General features: G+C 45.1%; 1 protein-coding gene across 1 annotated transcript; it reads left to right on the forward strand.

Moving 5' to 3' along the window:
- The first annotated feature begins 3,634 nt into the window (after positions 1-3,634).
- Positions 3,635-7,671, forward strand: LOC121464521 (solute carrier family 22 member 13-like). The gene is made up of 10 exons (XM_041677553.1): positions 3,635-4,012; positions 4,681-4,784; positions 5,017-5,171; positions 5,393-5,561; positions 5,736-5,856; positions 5,941-6,035; positions 6,238-6,452; positions 6,620-6,728; positions 7,142-7,357; positions 7,566-7,671. Exons 1-10 carry the CDS (start codon positions 3,635-3,637, stop codon positions 7,669-7,671), a joined length of 1,668 nt encoding a protein of 555 aa, XP_041533487.1.
- Positions 7,672-23,624: the final 15,953 nt, after the last annotated feature.

Raw genomic sequence — 23,624 nt, forward strand, 5'->3', positions numbered from 1 at the left:
TGTGATTCCACTGTGAGGAAGTGATTTTTTTCTTCTCACTGTATTGAACCCACTTACTTGCATGAATGTGGACTTGCCAGCAGGATGCGTTGTCCTAGATTTTCTTTATTTTGGTAGGCTAATAGAAAAGAAATTATACTGATAGGCATAATTTGATATTTTTACTTGGGAGAGATTGGAAGGGCAGAAGACCATTTTATGTAAATGGCCGATAGACTGCTTTTAATCACTTGTGTTTCTTACTGAGTTTTAAGAGTTTCTTACAGCTGAGCATGATGCTACATGCCTATGTTTTTAGCATTTGGGTTGCTGTAAGGTAGGAGAATCAGTAGGTCAAGACTAGCCTGGAGATGTTGTGAGATCTTATCTTTTAAAAAAGTTTTTTTTTTTTTTGTGACTATCTATATCAAAAGAAGTCTTTTCATCCTCTTTAACAGTGTCTCTCACAGAGTAACAGTATTTTAAGTTCAATGAAGGTCAGCTTATCAATTATCTTATAGGTTATGACTGCTGTTTTATTTAAAAAGCCATTTGTATGTCCAAAATTATCCAACTTTAACCCAGTATCATCTTCTGGATTGTAAGGTTTGTGTTTTATATTTAGGATATGATTCAATTAAGTGTTTGTATATTATTTCTGTGTGCACTGTCTCCCCATTGTTAGGGAAGGCTCTCAGCACTTTGCTGGTATAAGCTGTTGCCCAGTTCATGACAGTTTTCTTACTTAAATAAACTGCCCAGTGTAATCTGTCTAGTGCTTTAGTTGAAGCTGAGGACAACTTCACTTTTACCCCACACACGTGATCAGTCTCTCTCTATAGACATGATGCTGGCGATTTTCCTGACACTCTCTAAGTAGAGGTTATATTTATGAGTGACCTGTGGTTAGAAAACGATTGGCACTCACCTTTCTGGGTTTTACAGTAGTGGGAAAGGAAAGTAGGGCAGTGTGCATGTGCGTGTGCAAGAGAACATTTACACTTGTGTGTGTACTCCCTATCTCGTGTGTGTGTCTCAGTACATCCACCTCTACTCCCTATCCCATACGTGTGTGTCTCAGCCTCCCCACCTCTACTCCCTCTTAACCAGTTCTCCCTAACACATCTCCTTCTGTTGTGGAATAATCTTTTTATATACCATGAAGATGTGTCATTCTAATTGGTTTAATAAATAACCACTAGCCAGGCAGGATTTTCAGTCACACAGGATGCTGGGAAGAAGAAGTGGGGAGCTGCCAGCTTGACAGAGAGGAAGCAGCATGGACAGTACAGATTAAAGGTAATAAAGCCATGAGGCAGAAATTAGATTGATAAAAATAGTTTAAGTTGTAAGAGCTAGTTAGTAACAAGCCTAAGCTATCAGGCAAATTTTTATAATTAACAAGTCTCCATGTCATTATTGGGAAGCCAGCAGTCTCAACGAAAAGGTCCAACTACATCCTTCCCAGCTTCATGTCTTCAATGTTGTTTTTAAAGTTTTAAAAGTTGTATTTATTTTTATGTACATGAGTGCTTTGCCTACATGTATATATCATATTCATCGTGTACATGCCTGATGCCCATGGATATGAGAGAGGGCGTTGGATGCCTTGAAACGAGTTACAGATGGTTGTGAGCTGCCATGTGGATGCTGGGAACCAAACCTAGGTCTTCTGCAAGAACAAGAAGTGCTCTTAACCACCGTGCCATCTCTATGGCCCCTTGTTTAAAAACAGTAAAAAATCTACAGAATACAATTAGTAGACATATGAGTTCATATATGCATGGGTCCAGAGGAGCATGGTCAGCCTGTCAGTAGCCTGTCCTTCAAAGAAGGATGACTCCTCCTTCAGCAGCAGCCATCAGCTGCCATTAGCACCTCAGCTTAGAGTGAAGGAGGGGTGTGGGGAGAGACAGTAGCACACCAAACTATCTTTTTCATGGTTCTTAATAGACATTAATTAACCCTTTCTCATCCCTTCCCTCCCTATGCTCCTGGGACTCAGGGAACCAGTATTCTACTCTTCTTACCTTCTGTGAGATAGAGATTTTAAAGATGTCACATGTGAGATCATGAGATGTTTGTCTTTCTATGCTTGGCTGTGTTCAGTTATTATAGTGATCTCCAGTTTAAAGTATGTTGTCAGAGAGAATAGTTCCATTGTTTTTTATGGTGAATAATAGTCTGTTGTAATATATGACACATTTCTTTTATGGACACTTTGGCTGTTTCCGTTTCTTAAAAACTGGCATTTTTAACTGGCTTGATACTGTATAGGTCCATGTGCAGTTAACTGTAGTTCCAGGGAGTTGATGTGTACAACAGCCATGTCATGTCTAGAAGTCAGCATTCCACATGCACTCGACCCCATCCTGAAGCTCTTACACCCTTTCTGCTTTTTTCTGTATGCTCCATGAGCTCATTAGGAGGTGGATATAGATGTTCTCTCTAACTGAACACTCACAAGGACTTATTTGAATAGCTAGTAAGTCTCAGAGTTAACTACTGCCCTCTACGAGAAGCTTCTTTGACCAAGACTGAGACCATCACACATACATGAATACAAAAACACAAGTATTTAGAAGGTAGTTTTATATTTTGTCTCTTTAACAAAGCAATACTTATAAATTCTCCCTAGGGCCTAAGACTTCAGTAGTCAGGTGATTTGATTGTGTTTACAGCACCAAGCATAAATGTCCTTCCGTGGGGCAGGTCTCAAATTCCACTGAGAACGTTTGGGTTAACCCTGCAACAGTCTCGCCACACTGCACTAGTGGGCACATTTTCCCTGGCACTGTAGCATCCGTGGTTGAAAGCTGGGAGATTTACTGTGCACCTGTCATGTCCCCACTTCTGGTGAGGTGTAGTTCCTGGAAGGTGGGCTTCTTAGTGTTGGGAAGGTATTGGAGTTGACGGAACTGTAGAAGATGTTCTAGTTGGAGCCAGTGAGGATGACAGCTACATCTTGTTGAAGATTTTGGCCTAGAAATGTTTCTTCCTCACTGTTGTGGTGCCTATGTCTGTCAAAGCCATGAAATATTCTCAGATGAGAGTGGTTTTGGTTTTTTTTTCCTGCTGTAGGATGTCTTTCTGCATGCTGCGAATATATGTTGTTTTCATTAGTTGATAAATAAAGCTGCTTTGGCCTAAGGTAAGACAGAGTATAGCTAGGCAGGAAATCCAAACAGATAAATAGGAAAAGAAAGGCAGATTCGAGAGATGCCAGCAAGCCACCCATAGAACAGGATGCCAGAACACCTAAGATAATGTCACAGCCATGTGGTACTACATAGATGAATAGGAATGGGTTAATTTATATGCAAGATCTAACCAGTAATAAGCCTGAGCCATTGGTCAAGCAATCATAATTAATATTAGCTTCTGAGTGATTACTTTATAAGAGGCTGCAGGGACTGGTGGGCGGGAGATAAACCAGTCTAGCAGGACCGGGTGGGACAGAGAAAAGAATCCAGCTACACTTTCCCGTATTCTTTCCTGTCAGTCTAGGGAGGTAAAGGTATAAGCTGACAGCTGTAGCTGCTCACAGCTGGGTTAAACATTAATGTAGCTATCACCACAGCCCAGAAAAGCAGGCATCCCAAAGCCAAGTTTCAGAGCTGCCTGGTGCTCCTAGACTAAGGAGTGAGCTGCAGACATGGCTCACTTTGCGCAGGTCATGGCTGAAGTGGGCGACTTTGGTCGCTTCCAGGCAAAGGTGGCCATCCTGATGGGCATCCCCAATTTCCTGTCTGCCTTCTTCGTGTTTAGTCAGGTCTTCATGGTCCTCGATGAGGCTCACCACTGCTCAGTGCCCTGGGTCAAGAACCACACTCTCAACCTAAGTGCTGCAGAGCAGCTGGCAGTAAGCATACCCAACGACACAGCGGGCAGACCTGAGTCCTGCCTCATGTTCCAGCCACCTCCTGACAATGCCAGCCTGGAAGACATCCTCAGCCACCGCTTCAATGAGACACAGGCCTGCGACTCAGGCTGGGAGTATCCTGAGAACAGGCCTCAGTCCCTAAAGAATGAGGTAGGATTGCCTGTTCTCTGTCTTTCATAGGTCTGTCTAGTCATCTGACCCTGTGCCTTTGGTCCATACTTGTTGTCCTTGTACCTCATTGGGTTGTATACCTAATTTTCTCCTTTGCCAGTCATCTTGGTCCATTATCCTTGCTGGGCATCACAGGGCAGGCTACAACCTTGTGCCAACCTTGGGCTCTGTATGCCACTTGATTGCATGAGCCATTCTCATGTTCTCTGTATGCTCTGCTGCCTCCCCCCCTTTTTTCTTTTTGCATGTCCTCTTGTCTGTATCTTTTGGCTTGTCTCTCTGTCTGTCCATCTGCCTGCCTGGATTTTCTACACTCTTCTCCCTACCTGCTATTCTCTGTCTATTTTATAAGATCTGCCCCACGATCTCCCTTCTGTCATGATTTATGCTGTCTCCCTTCACGTTTGTTCACCGACCTAACTACATGCCCACGGTGCTTTACTGCTTTTTGACTTGTACTTAGTTCTGTACATGCATGCTTGCCTCTGTCATAAGTCAACATATATAATTTTAAATAGACTGTGTTCAGTGAATTTACCACGGTGCCAAGGCTGGCCTTGACACACAGTGAGGAAACTGCAGGGTTTAGACGATAAAGTTGGTCCTGGCTGCTATGCCCAGTCTTACATACACTATTTCCATTTCAGTTTGACCTGGTGTGCGATCGGAGGAACCTAAGGAGGACTTCACAGTCAGTGTTCATGGCTGGCCTCCTTGTTGGGGCCCTCATCTTTGGGCCCATCTGTGACTGGTAAGTGCAGCTGATCCAGGGTGCTTTAAGCTCCTGGTGCTGACTGAGTCCCCCCCCCCCCGAGACTTGTTCGCCATCAAGATAAATCTTTATGCCTGCCTTCAAATGGGGCTCCATTGAGGGCCCCCTCTCCCCCTCTGACAGAGAGCCGAGGACAGGCCGGCCTGGGTCTCCCTTGATTGAGTCCTGGGCAGGCCTCCTCCCTTCACAACCTGTCTCTCTGTTACCTCAGGATTGGCCGCAGAGCCTGCATTCTGGTGCAGCTGTTTATGTCAGGCATCATGGGCGTGGCCACAGCCTTCGTGCCCACCTTTGAGCTCTACATGACTTTCTGCTTTCTCTCAGCTACTGCTGTCGCTGGATACATGATGAGCACCATGATCCTTAGTGAGTATCTGGGCCCCACGGCCTTCAGGTGCAGTCTGAAATCTGAGCTGTTAAGAGCCCCTGAACAACCTGTGGGCATAGTTTCACTCATCTGTACCTAAGGAGGTCATGGCAGAGCTTCCTCTGCTGGGAAAGTGCACGGCACTTAAACAAGATACCATCTGGCCATCAGCAGTGCATGGGTTGGCAGATTCCAGCCCAGGCTCAGCCTTTGCTCTCAGTTTCAGAATGGGTGGGGCCGTCCAGGAGAACACGGGCCATGGTCCTGTCCCAGAGCAACTTTGCCCTTGGCCAGATGGTGCTAGCAGGCCTGGCCTATGGTGTCCGCAACTGGAGACTCCTTCAGATCATAGGCACCGCACCAGTCTTCCTGCTCATCTTCTACTTCTGGTAGGGAGGCCCTTGCCAGTGATAGGCCACCCTTTGTTGGGAGTGCTGTGGCGGGGTGCAGGACCCAGAAGAGGGAACCCGTGGGGCTTGGGTGGGAGGTTCATCATGCACTGGAATTCTGGGTGGCTGCACTGGGCTCAAGACCCCAGTATCAGAGCCATGTGTGGTTGACAGGGTTTTGCCAGAATCTCCTCGGTGGCTCCTCTCCAAAGGAAGGATAGAGGAGGCCAAACAACTGATCCAGAAGGCAGCCTTGGTGAACAGGCGTTCCCTTTCTCCAGAACTCCTGAGCCAGGTACCTGTCAGCGGGTACAGGCTCCCCACTGCCTCAGGCATCTCTATGCTTGTGTCCCGGCCCCTCACTGTGTCCTTCTTCTAGCTGATCCCTGAGAAGACAGGTCCCTCTGGAAATGCGCTGGATCTTTTCAGACACCCCTATCTCAGGAAGGTGACACTGGTTCTCATTGCTGTCTGGTAAGTGTCCAGGGTCTTGTCCCTCAGTGAGGGCTGAGTCAGAGGACCTCTCTTGTTCTGCTGTATTTCACTGGAGTGGTGGACAGAGGCTCTGTGAACATGGTGGTCTCTCCCCAGGTGTGAGTTCATTAAGTTAGGCTGTTCCTTTGGGTGTGACTTGATGTACACCCAGCAGTGACAAGGATATTTGGGTACTTTGTAGGTTTGTGGACAGTCTGGTGTACTATGGCCTCGGTCTCCAAGTGGGGGACTTTGGCCTGGACATCTACCTGACACAGCTGATATTTGGACTAGTGGAGGTGCCCGCCCGTTTTTCCAGCATCCCCATAATGGAGAAGCTGGGTCGCAAGTGGAGCCTGTTAGGTTCCCTGACTCTGGCTGGTACCATGTGCATCATCATCATCTTCATCCCAGCAGGTACCAGGTTGTCTTCCTCCCTGCCAGGGCTACCCCCATTGCTCCCACACCACTACAGGTTCCCCAGGGTTTGGGCATGGAGGGTGAGACACTTGAGTGACAGGGAGGTGCGTGGGCTTAGGTGATGGTGTCTTCCCCCTATGTGGCTGACTTTGCCTCTCCTTCAGGTCTCCCCACGGTGGTCACTGTGCTGGCTGTGGTGGGAAAGTTTGCGTCATCTTCTGCCTTCACCATATCCTATGTGTACACTGCTGAGCTGTACCCCACCATCATCAGGTAAGCACTGCCCTGGGGATCTAATAACACCCATTCCTCTGATGCTCCGCTACCAGCCACAGGCAGCCAGTGTGCTGCCTATGGATCTAGGCCACTGAAGTGTAGGTCTGCTCACCGAGTCACCACAGGACACTGGAGGACAGATAGACATGGGCACGCCCTGGCTGCCTCTGGTCCAGAATGTGGGAGAGAAGTTAGAGCAAAGGAGAAGTTAGTGTGCCAGGAGAGGGCACTCAGAAATGGAAAAGGCATTTGGGTCTCTAGAGGTGACAGGAGAGCAACAGAGAGGGCTTACTACTCCAGGAAGCAGCTAGAGTAGGCAGGCACGGTGGCTGAGACCTGGAACCTCGCATCTCTGGAGTGGGTGTAGCCTGACCAGCGACCAGAGCCTCAGCTTGTGCTGCTTTCCCCAGGCAAACAGGCATGGGGCTGGTGAGCATCTTCTCCAGGATTGCTGGCATCATCACACCGCTCGTGATGCTGCTGGAACAGTACCACAGGGCTGTCCCCATGGTCATCTTTGGCAGCTTCCCCATCGTGGCAGGCCTACTGTGTGCTCTGCTGCCTGAGACGAAGGGCCAGACCCTGAAGGACACCATCCAGGACCTGGAGAAGGGGTGTCCCTCGCGGTGAGCACTGACTTGCTGGACCTCATTATGGCCAGGCTTCCCCATCACCATTACCCCTTTATTGATTACTCATTGCTTACTGGGCAACATGGTGCCCACTTCATGCCACAGATTCTTATTGTAGGTCATTGTCCTCCTACAGATGTTGATGGGAACTCTTCATAGGAGCTCACCTTAGACTGCCACTGACTGCTGTTTCTCCTTGCAGGTCCTCAGTGAAACAGTCCCCTAAGAAAGAAATGGCGACTGAAGGAAGAAATCCTCTGCCCACGAGTACTCTTGGCAGTGCTTCTTCCTCCAATTATGGTTGTTAGGAGTGTGTTCATTTACAACAACAGATCACATGGTGTCTGTCTATTCCTGGGGTTTGTTTCGAGGTAGGGACAAGACCAACTTGTTGTCGATCATACCAGCCTCCCTGCTTAGCTCTATTGTCCAGTTACATGTTTGAGTTACAGTCCTTTGTCACTGTGTGTCTTTGTCTTTGCCTCTTGGTATCTGTGCCATGTCTGGTGAGTAGGATCACAGAGGAAGAAGTATATGCAGATGTCAGATGTCAGATGTCGCAGCACAAACCAGGACTCAGGGAAGTGCCAGTGGCAATCCCTCCTTTGGTCCCACCAGCTTTCCTACTGTCACATCTGGGCCCAGTGTCCAAGATGAGAACCCTTGGGGAACACTGCGAAACTGTTGCCAGTGTGTCTCAGATTGTTGATAAACCTTCCTCTTCATGCCCGGTCAGTCTCTTGTCAGGTGGGCGTGAGCAGGGCTGTACCGTACTCTGTGCGGCCAGTCCTGGATAGTTCGTACTGTCCTTTTTTGAAATTGTGGACAAACATGTTCTTCAGCTTCCTACCGTTACCATCCGGAGTTTCCTGCTGTATGTCCCTTTAGTAAAAAGAGAACCTGCAACAATGGAGGAGTGCAGTTTAAGGCTGAAGCTGTTTGCTTCTCTGCATGATGTGATGTGCGCCCCCCTTGGCAGTGGTTCTCACTCCTGGGAAAAGACTTAAAGGGATCCTTTATTGACATAGCAACATTACAAGGGTGTTCTTGTTGCTTTTGTTTGTGTTGTTTTATGGTATGAGCTGTATTCCCAGACCTGCCTTTGGGGTCTCTGTAAACATTATCTTTTCCATTTGTTAGGGATTGCATGTCTATTGAGAAGTGTTTCGCTGTGCAGTGGTCATGCAGTTCTTAGGCTCTTGAAAACAGTTCGCAGGAGGAATACAGGCGTATGGGACTTTGTGCCAGAGGATCCCCAAGATACCATAAGCAGAGCTTGTGAGAGAAAAAGGCCAAGAGAAGCCAGGTAGTCTCCCTCAACTAGAGAGGTTTCAAGGGCAAAGAAAGACTCCCCTGCGAATTGGCTGGATGCCTGTGATGATAACATTCTCTCCAAGAGTTTGGCTGCATTCTCTCCCCCAAGAACTTGAGCGAAACTGAATGCAAACACATTGTTTTTCTTCAGAGATTCCAGCCAGTGCACTCTCAGGCTTTAATGTAGCTATTGCTCATATGTTCACATCTACAGTGAGTGAGCAGAAAGATAAGAAACGTGACCTTTGGGAGCGTGGTGTGAGCCATTTCAGGCCATAGATAAGGAAAGTGCAGGCCAAGCACCACAATGAAATGTTAGAAGAATTAGCACTGTTAAAGAGCAACCCAATCTCTTCCCTGATACAGTAAGACAGGTAGCCTTAAAGCTGAGCCCCCACCTGCGAAAGACTGGGATTTGTGAAAATACAAGTTCATTCAAAGGAAGAGCCTGCACTAAGACACTGAAGGAGTTTCCTGCTCAGAAACTGTGAAATAAATGCTCCTCCAAGGGTGAGCATGCAGAGGTCACTGCAGACTTTACCTCTCATCCAAGGGGACTAGGCTACATCTCAAGCTGGCTGCAGGACTTGGCAGCATCATATACATGGTACAGGTTCTGTAAGCACAGAAGATACAGATGTGAAGGGACATGGAGGCTTTAAGCAAGGTTCCAGAAAGCTTCTGAGGACAAGTAGGATGTGATAGGTTTGGATTCCCTCCAAGGAGGCTCTTAGGGACCATGACAAATGTCCGAGGGTGAAGAAAGCATCCAACAGGAGAGAAGAGGCAGCTCAAGTGAGAAGTTCAGGGTGGAGGGTGGGGCCACACAAGGCCATTGCTGGAGCTCAATTGGGTGTTCTTGTAAGTGTCCTGGTCTTGGTCTGCTGCTGGGTTAAGGTCTGTCTTTATCAGTAGCTAATTGAGGGTCATACCAGTTTGTTGTAGATCATGTCCTCCAGGCATGACATGGCCACATCAAAGCAGCTGGGATTCCCAGTGTGAGATATGACAAGAGAGGCCCTACTGGACCTGAGATTTCAGTGGCTACACGCCTCTTCCCTCCAACTAGTGTTACATAATCTGTCCCTGGTGTATGTGGCCTTGGGAGGTGCTAGAGTATGCAGAAGGGTGAAGGTTCATGAAAGTTCATGTAGTGCGGACTCTGTTTATACAGCTATTAGGTTATTGCTCATCTAGGATTGGACTTTTCAGTATGCAACTGTTGAAGGTTATCCACACCTGTAACACCTCATTCATAACCTGCTCAGTAAATTACTCACTAGTTTATCAAAGTGGATTTGGGTGGATTCTTTCTCTGTTTTAGGTGTGGTGGTCTGTAGTGTGAACAGATGTTTGCTTGTCCCTCCCTAGGAAAGTAATGCCATAGTATGTTCTTGTCTGTATCTCGACGGGCACAACAGAAGGGGCTATACAGGGAAAGACATGGCTGGCGTTCGGTAAGCCATACCTGTCCTCAGCAGGGCACCATTGAAGAGAAAATAGCCCCAAATTCGAGACATGGTAGCAGTAAGACCACTGCTCTGTTCTGTGGTTTCATTGTTGAAGCTGGTACAGGATTCAGAACTCAAACACAGGGGCAGGAGTCTCCCCAATCCAGGTGACAGATTTACTATTTTATAGTGGCAATTTCATCTAGTGCGGTGGTTTGACTAAGAGTGACCCCCTTAGGCTCGTATATTTGAGTGCTTAGTCACAGGTGGGGTGGGGGGAATGAAATTGTTTGAGAAGGATTAGGGAGTGTGCCCTTGTTGGAGAAAGTATGTCACTAGAGTGGGCTTGGAGTTTGCAAAAGCCCATGCCAGACCCAGTATCTATCTTACCCCCCCCCCCCATGTGGGAGTGTCATATATCAATCTGTTGATTTCATTGGTTAAGTAATAAACTGCTTGGGCTCATAGCTTAGAACATAGGTGGGTGGGGTAAACAGAACAGAATGCTGGGAGGAAGAGGAAGTGAGCTCAGACGGACAGCTCTGCTCTCTGGAGCAGAGATGCCATGCTCCCAGCTCCTGGGCAGACACATGCGATGAAGCTCCGACCCAGGATGGACGTAGGCTAGAATCTTCCCGGTAAGCGCACCTAGCTGTGCTACATAGAATATTAGAAATGGGCTAGTCCAGGTGTGAGAGTTAGCCTAGAAGAGGCTAGATAGAAATGGGCCAAGCAGTGATTAAAAGAATACAGTGTCCGTGTAATTATTTCGGGGCATAAGCTAGCCAGGCGGCCCGGGTGCTGGGAACGCAGCTCTGCCGCTCCAATTACTACCCCCCCCCCACACACACCTGGAGATTAAGATGTAAGCATTCAGCCCTATGCCTGGCTGTCTGTTGCCATGTTTCCTGTCATGATGATAATGGACTCATTTTCTGAACTGTAAGCCAGCCCCCAATTAATTTTTTTTTGTAAGAGTGGTGGCCATGATGTCGCCTCACAATAATAGAACAGTAATTTAGACAGCTAGCATGCACAAGGTCCTGGGCATTATTTCTAGCAATACAAACACACACAGTAACGGGTGATTGTGTATGTCCTCTCGGGTTCTGTTCTTGGATGCCCTGACTAGAGTTTAAAAGCAAAAGGCTCTAGTAATCTAATCTCCCACCCAGAGATTAAGATCACTGCCCTGCTGTTCTGTGGATCTTGAGTTCTCTCAAGATGAATACTTAGAGCAGAATAAACAAAGTTCCTTAGCTTTTCTACAGTAGGAAACATGCTGAGAGAACAGGAAAACCAAGGAAGCACACATGTACAATCTTGGCAAAGACTGCAGGACTGCTGTAATGAAAAGTCTGAGGCATTGAAGGAAGAATTTGAAGGACACAGTAGAAAATGGGAAGATTGATGGAGGAAGGTCATTGGTTAAAAAATAAACTGCTTGGCTGGCCCTCATAGGTTAAAACATAGGTGGGTGGAGTAAACAGAACAGAATGCTGGGAGGAAGAGGAAGTGAGCTCAGACTCGACAGCTCTGCTCTCTGGAGCAGAGGCTATGCTCCCCTCTCCCGGGCAGACGCCATGAAGCAAGCTGCCAGGTCAGACATGCTGAATCTTTCCCGGTAAGACTGATGCTACGCAGATTATTAGAGATGGGTTGATCGGGATATGAGAATTAGCCTGTAAGGGCTAGAGTTAATGGGCCAAGCAGTGTTTAAAAGAATACAGTTTCCGTGTAATTATTTCGGGTATAAAGCCAGCCATGCGGGCGGCCGGGCGCAGGAACATAGCCCGCCGCTCCAATTTCAACAGAAGATGCCTCATGCTCCTGGATTGATATTTCGAAAATGGATATATCACTGGACTTAGTTTATAGTTTATTTCATTTTTCACAGAATTTTTTGAAAGTCTAACATTCATATGCAAGCACAAAAGACCCTGATTAACTAATATTCCCTGAGCGGAAAGCAAAGTTGGAAGCGTCATTGTGTAAACTAAAGTAGTAGAGCAGAGAGCCCAGATTTAACCCATGCAGCCATAGCTAGCTACATGGCTCTTGACTTCAGTGTGAAAATGTAGATTAAAGAGAGTCTCTTCAACTGATAGTGCTGGAAAAGCTGGGTTTGACAAGCAGACTAATAAACCAAGTACTTATTTCTCACTCTGCTGCAGAAAAACCCTTTGGTATTTGTATTGCTCTCATTGTTAATAAAAAGCTGATTGGCTGATAGCTAGGCAGAACTTCTCAGGGCAGAGTCAGGAGTTGCAGGAGAGACTCAGGAAGCAGGTGATAAACATGCCATGCTGAAAGAAGGTACCACCACATGGCAGAGGGTAGATAAGAAATATGAGTCAATTTAAATATAAGAGTTAGCTAGTTAAAAGCATGAGCTACCAGCCAAGCATTTCTCATTAATATTAAACCTCTTTGTGGTTATTTGGGAGCAGCTGACGAGACACAAGAGAAACTCTGTAGTGGCATGTCATTTGTATTTTAATAAATAAAGACTGCCTGAAGATCTGAGAGTAATCTAGTCCCACTGGTCAGCCTTATAGACCAGGTTATGGTAACACACACCTGTAATCTCAATAGCCACACTAGTTGCCATAGCTTTTTTTTTTTTTTTTTTGGTTTTTTTCGAGACAAGGTTTCTCTGTGGTTTTGGAGCCTGTCCTGGAACTAGCTCTGAAGACCAGGCTGGTCTCGAACTCACAGAGATCCGCCTGCCTCTGCCTCCCGAGTGCTGGGATTACAGGCGTGCGCCACCACCGCCCGGCCCCTAGTTGCCATAGCTTTAATCCCAGCCCTAGAGAGGAATATAAAATGGGGTGAGACAGCTCTCAGACGCAATCTCCTGAGATTCCTGGAGGCAGCTTGCCATTTCAGACTGAGGTTGAGGTAAGAGTCAGTGGCTAGCTGCTTTGCTTTTCTGATCTTTAGGCTGAACCCCAATTTCTGACCCTGAGTTTTTATTCTTGCTACAAAACTCTGCCTACATCACTCTGTATGAAAATTAATTCAAAATGGTTCAAAGACCTTGTAAGTCCTGCTAAGACAAGAGGAAAATGTAGAGCAAACACCTCAAGAGAGAAGTATAGGCAAGGAATTTCCAAAAAGGATTCCACCAGTACAAGGAAAGATTACAAGAGTTGACAAATGGGATTGTTCGGCCTTTAAAAGCCCCTGCATAACAAAGGAAATGATCAACCGGAAGAAAACACCCTTGTACTGTATGCATATCAGACAGGGGACGATTATTCCTAATATATAAAGAAGTAAAGACACGTCCTTTCCCCAAAAGGGCAAACATTAGATGCACAAATAAATTCAAAGACATTTCTCAAAAAATATATAAATATATGAAGAAATATCCAATATCTTTAGCCATCAAAACTATATTGGGTTTATGCTTCATCCACTTAGAATGACTATCATCAAGAAAGCAAGCCACAACAAATGCTAGTGGTCACATGGCAAAAGGAGCCTTTCTACATACACGACTGGTGGGATCAATGTGGAGGGGCCAGTGTTCAGTGTGTTGGGCACACAGTGGTGTGGTGTGATGTGAGCACCAAGGATTTGGACAGCTTCATCCTTACAGCCTTGCTGTCTGCATCCCACATGACCACTGCTGCACACTGCGGACCCCCATCTGCACTCTATGCGCTAGAACCCAGTTCGGGCAAAGGGCTGGAGGTTGAGGAAACATGCAGAGACAGACCAACACACGGACCTCCGATCGCTGGTACAAAAGCCCGTCTTTAATAGCGCCATGGAGGCTTAAATACCCTGCAGTCAGTGACCAACAGGTGAAAATCCCATCCTCTGATCCTCTAGGCAAAGCACAGCTTCTGGTAACTTCAATTAGAAGGCTCTAGACAGGGAAGAGCAGCTGAAGGTCAGGATTTAATTAGTCCCAACAGACCACCGCTCTATGTGTGTGGTTGTCCTTAACAGTTCATGCTCCAGCCATCTTTAAATTCCTGGGGTCTCCATTACAGCCTTGGTATCATCCTCATGGCTTAAGTTATTGCTTATTCAACAGCTGCCTGTACAAACTTCAACCATTAAACACATAATGAACTAAAGGCATTTTGCATTATGTTATGGTTACAAGCCCATGGGAGCCAGGAAGTAGAGTGTGGAGGTTTGAATGAGTATGCCCCCCCAAAGAGTCATGTGTTTGAATGCTTGACCCATAGGGAGTGGCACTATAGGTGTGGCCTTGTTGGAGTAGGTGTGTCACTGCGAGGGCAGGCTTTGTGGCTTCATATGCTCAAGCCACGCTCAGTGTGAGAGATAGTTCCTTTCCAGTTGCCTGCAGAGAAAATGTAGAATTCACAGCTACCTCTTCAGCATCATGTCTGCCTGCATGCTGTTATGCTTCCTACCATGATGATAATGGACTAAACCTCTGAAGTTATAAACCATCCCCTATTGAATGTTTTCCCTTATAAGAGTTGCCGTGGTCATGGTGTCTCTTCACAGCAATAGAAATCCTAACGAACACACATACCCTGACCTCACAGACTTTCCTTGACCCCCATGATCTGGTAACTTTCAAATTCTGTATGACTACAAAGCCGGGACTGTATAGATTATTTCAAGGTCTGCCACCACTTGTAGAGGTAATTGGTCCTCCTCTGACCATGGCCGAAGTAACCTTTCAGGTCTTGAGTGTCCGAGCACACCAATGCATTGCCTTAGGTTGTTCTGTATATGGAGGGCATCCTAGCTCTCTCTTCTCGAAGTAAAACCTTTCAAATGAGTTTACAGACTTATACCCTTGAGCTGGAGTGGGAGGGGCCAATCCTTAAGCAGCTCTCAAGTCATTTTTCTCATTGTCCCCAAATGAAAAGAACTTGGCTTCCTTTAATGGCATTAATCTCTCAGTACTCACACCGTTTAAAGTGTGGCCCAATATTAAATGATTTTTACTGGTCAAAGCTTTTCAAATCTTTATACCTGAGCTTGTATTCCTAATTCTCACAGTATACCCACCTGAAAACAGCCAGCCAGCAATACATTTCAATGCTGCTGCCTGAGTATGTGCTCACAGGACATATTTCCTCTGCTAATTCAACATCACAAAGTCACAGAACAGATTAAATATAGACAAGCTTGTACCTCTTTTCCAGAATGTGACATGGGTGGGTTCTGGTCTGGTTCCTCATTCTTCTATTCCTTCAGGAGCTCCATGAGCACAGCCTTTTCTCTCTGTTCCTATCTGCATACTGGTGTTTGGTACTCTTTTTTTTTAAATTTATTTATTTATTAAAGATTTCTGCCTCCTCCCCTCCACCGCATCCCATTTACCTCCACCTCCCCCAATCAAGTCCCCCTCCCTTGTCACACCAAAGAGCAGTCAGGGTTCCCTGCCCTGTGGGAAGTCCAAGGACCACCCACCTCCATCCAGGTCTAGTAAGGTGAGCATCCAAACTGCCTAGGCTCCCAAAAAGCCAGTACGTGCAGTAGGACCAAAAACCCAGCTGAACAGAGAATTCTCAACAGAAGAAGTTCAAATGGCCAAAAGACACTTAAGGTCATGCTCAACTTCCTTAGCGATCAGGGAAATGCAAATCAAGACAACTTTAAGATACCATCTTACACCTGTCAGAATGACACCAATGATAGCCTTTGCTGGAGAGGTTGTGGAGAAAGGGGTACACTCATCCATTGCTGGTGGGAAAGCAAACTTGTGCAACCACTTTGGAAAGCAGTGTGGCGGTTTCTCAGGAAATTCGGGATCAACCTATTCCTGGACCCAGCAATACCACTCTTGGGAATATACCCAAGAGATGCCCTATCATATGACAAGAGCATTTGTTCAACTATGTTCATAGCAGCATTATTTGTAATAGCCAGAACCTGGAAACAACCTAGATGTCCTTCAATGGAAGAATGGATGAAGAAAGTGTGGAATATATACACATTAGAGTACTACTCTGTGGTAAAAAACAAGGGCTTCTTGAATTTTGCATGCAAATGGATGGAAATAGAAAACACTATCCTGAGTGAGGTAACCCAGACCCAAAAAGAGGAACATGGGATGTACTCACTCATAATTGGTTTCTAGCCATAAATAAGGGTCACGGAGTCTACAATTGGTGAACCTAAAGAAGCTAAATAAGAAGGTGAACCCAAGGAAAAACATATAGTTATCCTCTTGGCTATGGGAAGTAGACAAAATTGCCGGGGAGAAAATTGGGATCTTGGGGGTGGGGTGGGATGGGGGTAAGGGGAGATGGGGAGAGAAAAGTGAGAAGGGGAGGATGGGGGGAACTTGGGGAAAAAGGATGATTGGGATAAAGGAAGGTTGGATAGGGGAGCATGGAAGCACAATTCTTTTTTTTTTTTTTTTTTTGAAGCACAATTCTTAGTTAAGGGAGCCACCTTAGGGTGGCAAGAGACTTGAACCTAGAGTGGCTCCCAGGAGCCCAAGACGATGTCCCCAGTTAGTTCCTTGGGTACCTGAAATGACCCTATCCTATAGCAATACAGACGAATATCTTGCATATCACCATAGACCCTTCATCTGGTGATGGATGGAGATAGAGACAGAGACCCACACTGGAGCACTGGACTGAGCTCCCAAGGTCCCAATGAGAAGCAGAAGGAGGGAGAACATGAACAAAGAAGTCGGGACCACGAGGGGTGCACCCACCCACTGAGACAGTGGAGCTGATCTATTGGGAGCTCACCAAGGCCAGCTGGACTGTGTCTGAAAATGCATGGGATAAAACTGGACTCTCTGAACATGCCGAACAATGAGGGCTGATGAGAAGCCAAGGACAATGGAACGGGGTTTTGATCCTACTTCATGGTCTGGCTTTGTGGGAGCCTAGCCAGTTTGGATGTTCACCTTCCTAGATATGGACGGAGGGGGGAGGACTAGGACTTACCACAGGGCAGGGAACCCTGACTGCTCTTTGGACTGGAGAGGGAGGAGGAAAGGAGTGGGAGGAAGGGGAAAAGGGTGGGAGGAGGGGGAGAAGGGTGGGAGGCGGGGGAGGGAAATGGGAGGCGGGGAGGGAAATGGGAGGCTGGGAGGAGGTGGAAACTTGTTTTTTTTTTTTCCTTTTCTCAATAAAAAAAAACATTGCCATTGATCTTGAGTTCTCAGTAGTCCTCATTGTCTGCTATGTTCAGCGAGTCCAGTTTTATCCCAGGCTTTTAGACCCGGGCCAGCTGGCCTTGGTGAGTTCCCAATAGAACATCCCCATTGTCTCAGTGTGTGGGTGCACCCCTTGCGGTCCTGAGTTCCTTGCTCATGCTCTCTCTCCTTCTGCTCCTGATTTGGACCTTGAGATTTATGTCCGGTGCTCCAATGTGGGTCTCTGTCTCCTTGCATCGCCTGCTGAAGGTTAATATTCAGGAGGATGCCTATATGTTTTTCTTTGGGTTCTCCTTATTTAGCTTCTCTAGGATCACTAATTATAGGCTCAATGTCCTTTGTTTATGGCTAGAAACCAAATATGAGTGAGTACATCCCATGTTCCTCTTTTTGGGTCTTGTTTACCTCACTCAGGATAGTGTTTTCTATTTCCATCCATTTGCATGCAAAATTCAAGAAGCCCTTGTTTTTTACTGCTGAGTAGTACTCTAATATATATATGTGTATATATTCCATACTTTCTTCATCCATTCTTCCATTGAAGCGCATCTAGGTTGTTTCCAGGTTCTGGCTATTACAAACAATGCTACTATGAACATAGTAGAGCATATACTTTTGTTGTATGATAAGGCCTCTGTTGGGTATATTCCCAAGAGTGGTATTGCTGGGTCCAGGAATAGGTTGATCCCGAATTTCCTGAGAAACCGCCACACTGCTTTCCAAAGTGGTTGCACAAGTTTGCTTTCCCACCAGCAATGGATGAGTGTACCCCTTTCTCCACAACCTCTCCAGCAAAGGCTATCATTGGTGTCATTCTGACAGGTGTAAGATGGTATCTTAAAGTTGTCTTGATTTGCATTTCCCTGATCGCTAAGGAAGTTGAGCATGACCTTAAGTGTCTTTTGGCCATTTGAACTTCTTCTGTTGAGAATTCTCTGTTCAGCTCAGTGCCCCATTTTATAATTGGGTTGATTAGCCTTTTACAGTCTAGTTTGTTGAGTTCTTTATAAATTTTGGAGATCAGACCTTTGTTAGTTGCGGAGTTGGTGACGATCTTCTCCCAGTCAGTGGGTTGCCTTTCTGTCTTAGTGACAGTATCCTTTGCTTTACGAAAGCTTCTCAGTCTCAGGAGGTCCCATTTATTCAGTGAGGCCCTTATTGTCTGTGCTGCTGGGGTTATACATAGGAAGTGGTCTCCTGTGCCCATGTGTTGTAGGGTACTTCCCACATTCTCTTCTATCAGGTTCAGTGTGTTCGGACTGATATTGAGGTCTTTAATCCATTTGGACTTGAGTTTTGTGCATGGTGATAGATACGGATCTATTTTCATTCTTCTACAGGTTGACATCCAGTTTTGCCAGCACAATTTGTTGAAGATGCTCTCTTTTTTCCATTGTATACTTTTAGCTCCTTTATCGAAAATCAGGTGTTCATAGGTTTGTGGGTTAGTGTCAGGGTCTTCTATTCGATTCCATTGGTCGACTTCTCTGTTTTTATGCCAATACCAAGCTGTTTTCAATACTGTAGCTCTGTAGTAGAGTTTGAAGTCAGGGATGGTAATGCCTCCAGATGATCCTTTATTGTATAAGATTGTTTTGGCTATCCTGGGTTTTTTGTTTTTCCATATAAAGTTGATTATTGTCTTCTCCAGACCTGTGAAGAATTTTGATGGGGATTGCATTGAATCTATAGATTGCTTTTGGTAGAATTGCCATTTTTACTATGTTGATCCTCCCAATCCAAGAGCAGGGGAGATCCTTCCATTTTCTGGTGTCCTCTTCAATTTCTTTCTTCAAAGACTTAAAGTTCTTGTCATATAGATCTTTCACTTCCTTGGTCAGAGTTACCCCAAGATATTTTATGCTATTTGTGACTATCGTGAAAAGTGATGCTTTTCTGATTTCCCTCTCTCTTTCCTTATCCTTAGTGTATAGGAAGGCCACCGATTTTTTGGAGTTGATCTTGTATCCTGCCACATTACTAAAGGTGTTTATCAGCTGTAGGAGTTCTTTGGTAGAGTTTTTGGGGTTGCTTATGTATACTATCATATCATCTGCAAATAATGAAAGCTTAACTTCTTCCTTTTCAATACGAATCCCCTTGATCCCCTTATGTTGTCTTATTGCTATTGCTAGAACTTCAAGTACTATATTGAAGAGGTATGGAGAGAGTGGACATCCTTGTCGTGTTCCAGATTTTAGTGGGATGGCTTTGAGTTTTTCTCTGTTTAATTTAATGTTAGCTGTCAGCTTGCTGTAAATAGCTTTTATTATATTTAGGTATGACCCTTGTATCCCTAATCTCTCCAGGACCTTTGTCATAAAGGGGTGTTGAACTTTGTCAAATGCTTTTTCAGCATCTAATGAAATGATCATATGGTTTTTTTCTTTCAGTTTATTTATATGGTGGATTACATTGATAGATTTTCGTATGTTGAACCAGCCCTGCATCTCTGGGATGAAGCCTACTTGATCATAATGGATAATTTTTCTAATGTGTTCTTGGATTCGGTTTGCCATTATTTTATTGAGAATTTTTGTGTCGATATTCATGAGTGAGATAGGCCTGTAATTCTCTTTCTTGGTTGAGTCTTTGTGTGGTTTTGGTATCAGGGTAACTGTAGCTTCATAAAAGGAATTTGGCAATGACTCTTCTGTTTCTATATTGTGAAATACATTAAGGAGTATAGGTATTAGCTTTTTTTTTGGAAGTTCTGGTAGAATTCTGCATTGAAACCATCTGGTCCCAGGCTTTTTTTGGAAGGGAGATTTTTGATAACAGTTTCTACTTCTTCGCGACTAACAGGTCTGTTTAGATCGTTCACCTGGTCTTGGTTTAGCTTTGGTATGTGGTACTTATCTAAAAAAATGTTCATTTCTTTTGCATTTTCCAGTTTTGTGGCATACAGGCTTTTGTAGTAAGATCTAATGATTCTCTGAATTTCCTCTGTGTCTGTGGTTATGTCCCCCTTTTTATTTCTGATCTCATTTATTTGCGTGTTCTCTCTCTGTTGTTTAATTATTTTGGATAGGGGTTTGTCGATCTTGTTGATTTTCTCCAAGAACCAACTTTTTGTTTCATTAATTCTTTGGACTGTTTTCTGTGTTTCTATTTTGTTGATTTCCACCCTTAGTTTGATTATTTCCAGTCTTCTACTCCTCCTGGGCGCTTCTGCTTCTTTTTTTTTTCTAAAGCTTTTAGGTGTGCTGTTAAGTCCCCGATGTATGCTTTCTCCGTTTTCTTTAAGTGGGCACTTAGTGCTATGAACTTTCCTCTTAGGACGGCTTTCATCGTGTCCCATTGGTTTGAGTATGTTGTCTCTTTATTTTCATTAAATTCAAGGAAGACTTTAATTTCTTTCTTTATTTCTTCCTTAACCCAGGTGTGGTTCAGTAGTTGACTGTTCAGTTTCCATGAGTTTGTTGGCTTTCTGGGGGTAGCATTGTTGTTGCCTTCTAACTTTAATCCGTGATGATCTGATAAGACACAGGTGGACACTGATATTTTTTTTGTATCTGTGGAGGTTTCCTTTGTTTCCGAGTATCTGGTCAATTTTAGAGAAGGTTCCATGAGCTGCAGAGAAGAAGGTATATTCTTTGCTGTTTGGGTGGAGTGTTCTATTGATGTCTGTTAAGTCCATTTGCTTCATTACCTTCAATAATTCTCTTAATTCTCTATTAGGTTTCTCTTTGATTGACCTGTCCATTGGAGAGAGAGGTGTATTGAAGTCTCCTACTATTAGTGTGTGTAGTTTGATGTCTGCCTTGAGTTCTATTAATATTTCTTTTACATAGGTGGGTGCTTTTATATTAGGGGCGTAGATATTCAGGATTGAGACATCATCCTGATGAATTGTCCTGTTATGAGTATAAAGTGTCCATCTCGATCTCTTCTGATTCATTTTAGTTTTAAGTCAGTTTTGTTAGAAATTAGTATGGCCACACCTGCTTTTTTCTTAGGACCATTTGCTTGAAAGACCTTTTCCCAACCCTTTACTCTGAGTAGATGCCTGTCTTTGTCGTTGAGATGTGTTTCTTGCAAACAGCAGAATGTTGGATCCTTTTTTCGTATCCAATCTCTTAGCCTGTGCCTTTTTATAGGTGAATTGAGACCATTAATATTAAGTGATATTAATGACCAGTGGTTGTTTACTCCAGTTGTTCTTATTGTTTTTGGTAGTAGAGTTTGTGTGTCTCCCTTCTTTGAGTTGTGCTGGTGAAGGGTCGCTAGATGCCTGAGTTATTGTTGGCAGTGTTGGCAATGTTGGATTTTTTGGGTTGCGATTTTCCTTCTATTACTTTCTGTAGGGCTGGATTTGTGGCTACGTATTGTTTAAATTTGTTCTTATCCTGGGATGTCTTGTTTTCTCCATTGATAGTGAACGAAAGCTTGGCAGGATATAGTAGTTTGGATTTGCATCCATGGTCTCTTAGTTTCTGCACTACCTCTATCCAGGACCTTCTGGCTTTCATGGTTTCCATAGAGAAGTCAGGTGTAAGTCTGATTGGTTTACCTTTATAAGTTACTTGGCCTTTTTCCTTTGCAGCTCTTAATATTCTTTTTTTAATCTGTGTATTTTGTGTTTTGATTATTATATGGCGAGGGGATGTTTTTCTTTGATCCAGTCTGTTTGATGTTCTGTCTTCTTCTTCAATATTCAAAGGAATATCTTTCTTTATGTTGGGAAAGTTTTCTTCCATAATTTTGTTCAAAATATTTTCTGGGCCTTTGAGCTGTGACTTTTCTCCTTCTTCTATTCCTATTATTCTTAGGTTTGGCCTTTTTATTGTGTACCATTTTTCCTGAATGTTTTGTGATGAGAATTTGTTGGCTTTGCTGTTTTCTTTCGTCAGTGCGTTTATTTTCTCTATGGTGTCCTCAGAATCTGAGATTCTTTCTTCTATCTCTTGTATTCTATTGATTATGCTTATTTCTTTTAGGCTCTGCTCATTGACCTAGATTTTCAATATCCAGCTGGTCCTCAGTTTGTGTTTTCTTCCTTGCTTCCATTTCAGTTTTCAATTCTTGAACTGTTTCCATTAACTGTTTGATCGTTTTTTCTTATTTTCCCAGGGTATCATGTATGTATTTACTCATTTCTTAAAACTTTTTGTTATATTTCTCATCCATTTCTATAAGGGTATTTTTCACATGTTGTTCAAGGGACTCTAATGCTTTCATAAAGTCATTTTTTTCCACTTCTTCTGTGTTAGGGTGTTCAAGTCCTTCTGTTGTAAGATCATTGAGTTCTGGTGTTTTCATGTTGTTTTTCAGATTATTGGGTGAATTTTTGCCTTGGCACCTGCCCAGCTCCTCCTATAGATGCTATCTAATGGGTCTTTAAAAACCGGATCAGGTTTCCCTGCTGGCCAGGTGCTCCTCTTACAAAATGCCCTAGCTCTGTTTCCTGGCTCCTGCCTGGGGCCAAGATCCCTCTCACCCCTCAGAAGGGTCTTCAGGAACAGGGCCCAGCTCCTCATTCACCAGGTACCTCGCCAACAAAAGGGCTACTACTCTGCAGGCCAGCCACCAAAACAGAGAAACTCCCGCTGCCCTCTGCCCTGAGCTCCCGACCCAGCGCCCAAACAGGCTAAACTGGGTGATCTAGCAGCCCCGCGGAAGGGAGGGGGAATGAAGGAGGCCCCTGGGCACAAGCTGGGATGGGTCAGGGAGAGAGAGGTTGCAGCAGAGGAGGAGCAGCCCCAGCAGAGGGTACCTGCTCTGTCAGACTAACGGGGGGGGGGGGGGGGGGGGGGGGAGTGGGGGGGGCAAGGGGGGGGGAATGCCCCTGCTCCGTTTCCTGTGTCCTGCTGGGGGCCCAGAACACTCTCCCCACTCAATAGGTTCTTCAGGGGCAGGACCAGGCTCCCCTTCGCCCGTGGACCTCGCCAATAAAAGGTCTACCACTCTGCAGGCCAGGCCCCAAAAAACCTACTTGATTTAGTAGTAGTGGGGCGATCTGCTCTCAGTGTTGGCTTCACTGTTTCATGCTTGGACTATCCCGCATCTGCTGCCGGGGCCTGTGCGCCGGGTCTGGTCTTTGGTACTCTTGCCAGAGTGATCCACAAAGATGTTTACAAAAAGACTGCTCATTTGCATCCCTGAACCTTCCCACCATCCTCTGCAAAGACTTCTGAGCCTCTTGATCAGATGCTGTAGCAGCCACTCTCCTGGTTCTCAATGCTGGCTTTGGGCGCTCATCGGCTTTCTGGGCTGACAACATACTTGGCAGCAGTAACTTAAAGTACGACAGGTTTGTTTTGGTTCATGTTTTCAGAGGCATCCTCGTCACCAGGCTCTGTTTTTGTGCGGTTTTGTGGTGAAGCCAGAGGATATGACAGGAGGGAGTGCTGGGACAAGGCTGCCAGCCTCCTGCTAT

Source organism: Microtus oregoni, unplaced genomic scaffold (assembly GCF_018167655.1).
Source record: "Microtus oregoni isolate MIOR12 unplaced genomic scaffold, Mior012 000028F_ref0000031, whole genome shotgun sequence".
NCBI classification, from domain to species: domain Eukaryota; kingdom Metazoa; phylum Chordata; class Mammalia; order Rodentia; family Cricetidae; genus Microtus; species Microtus oregoni.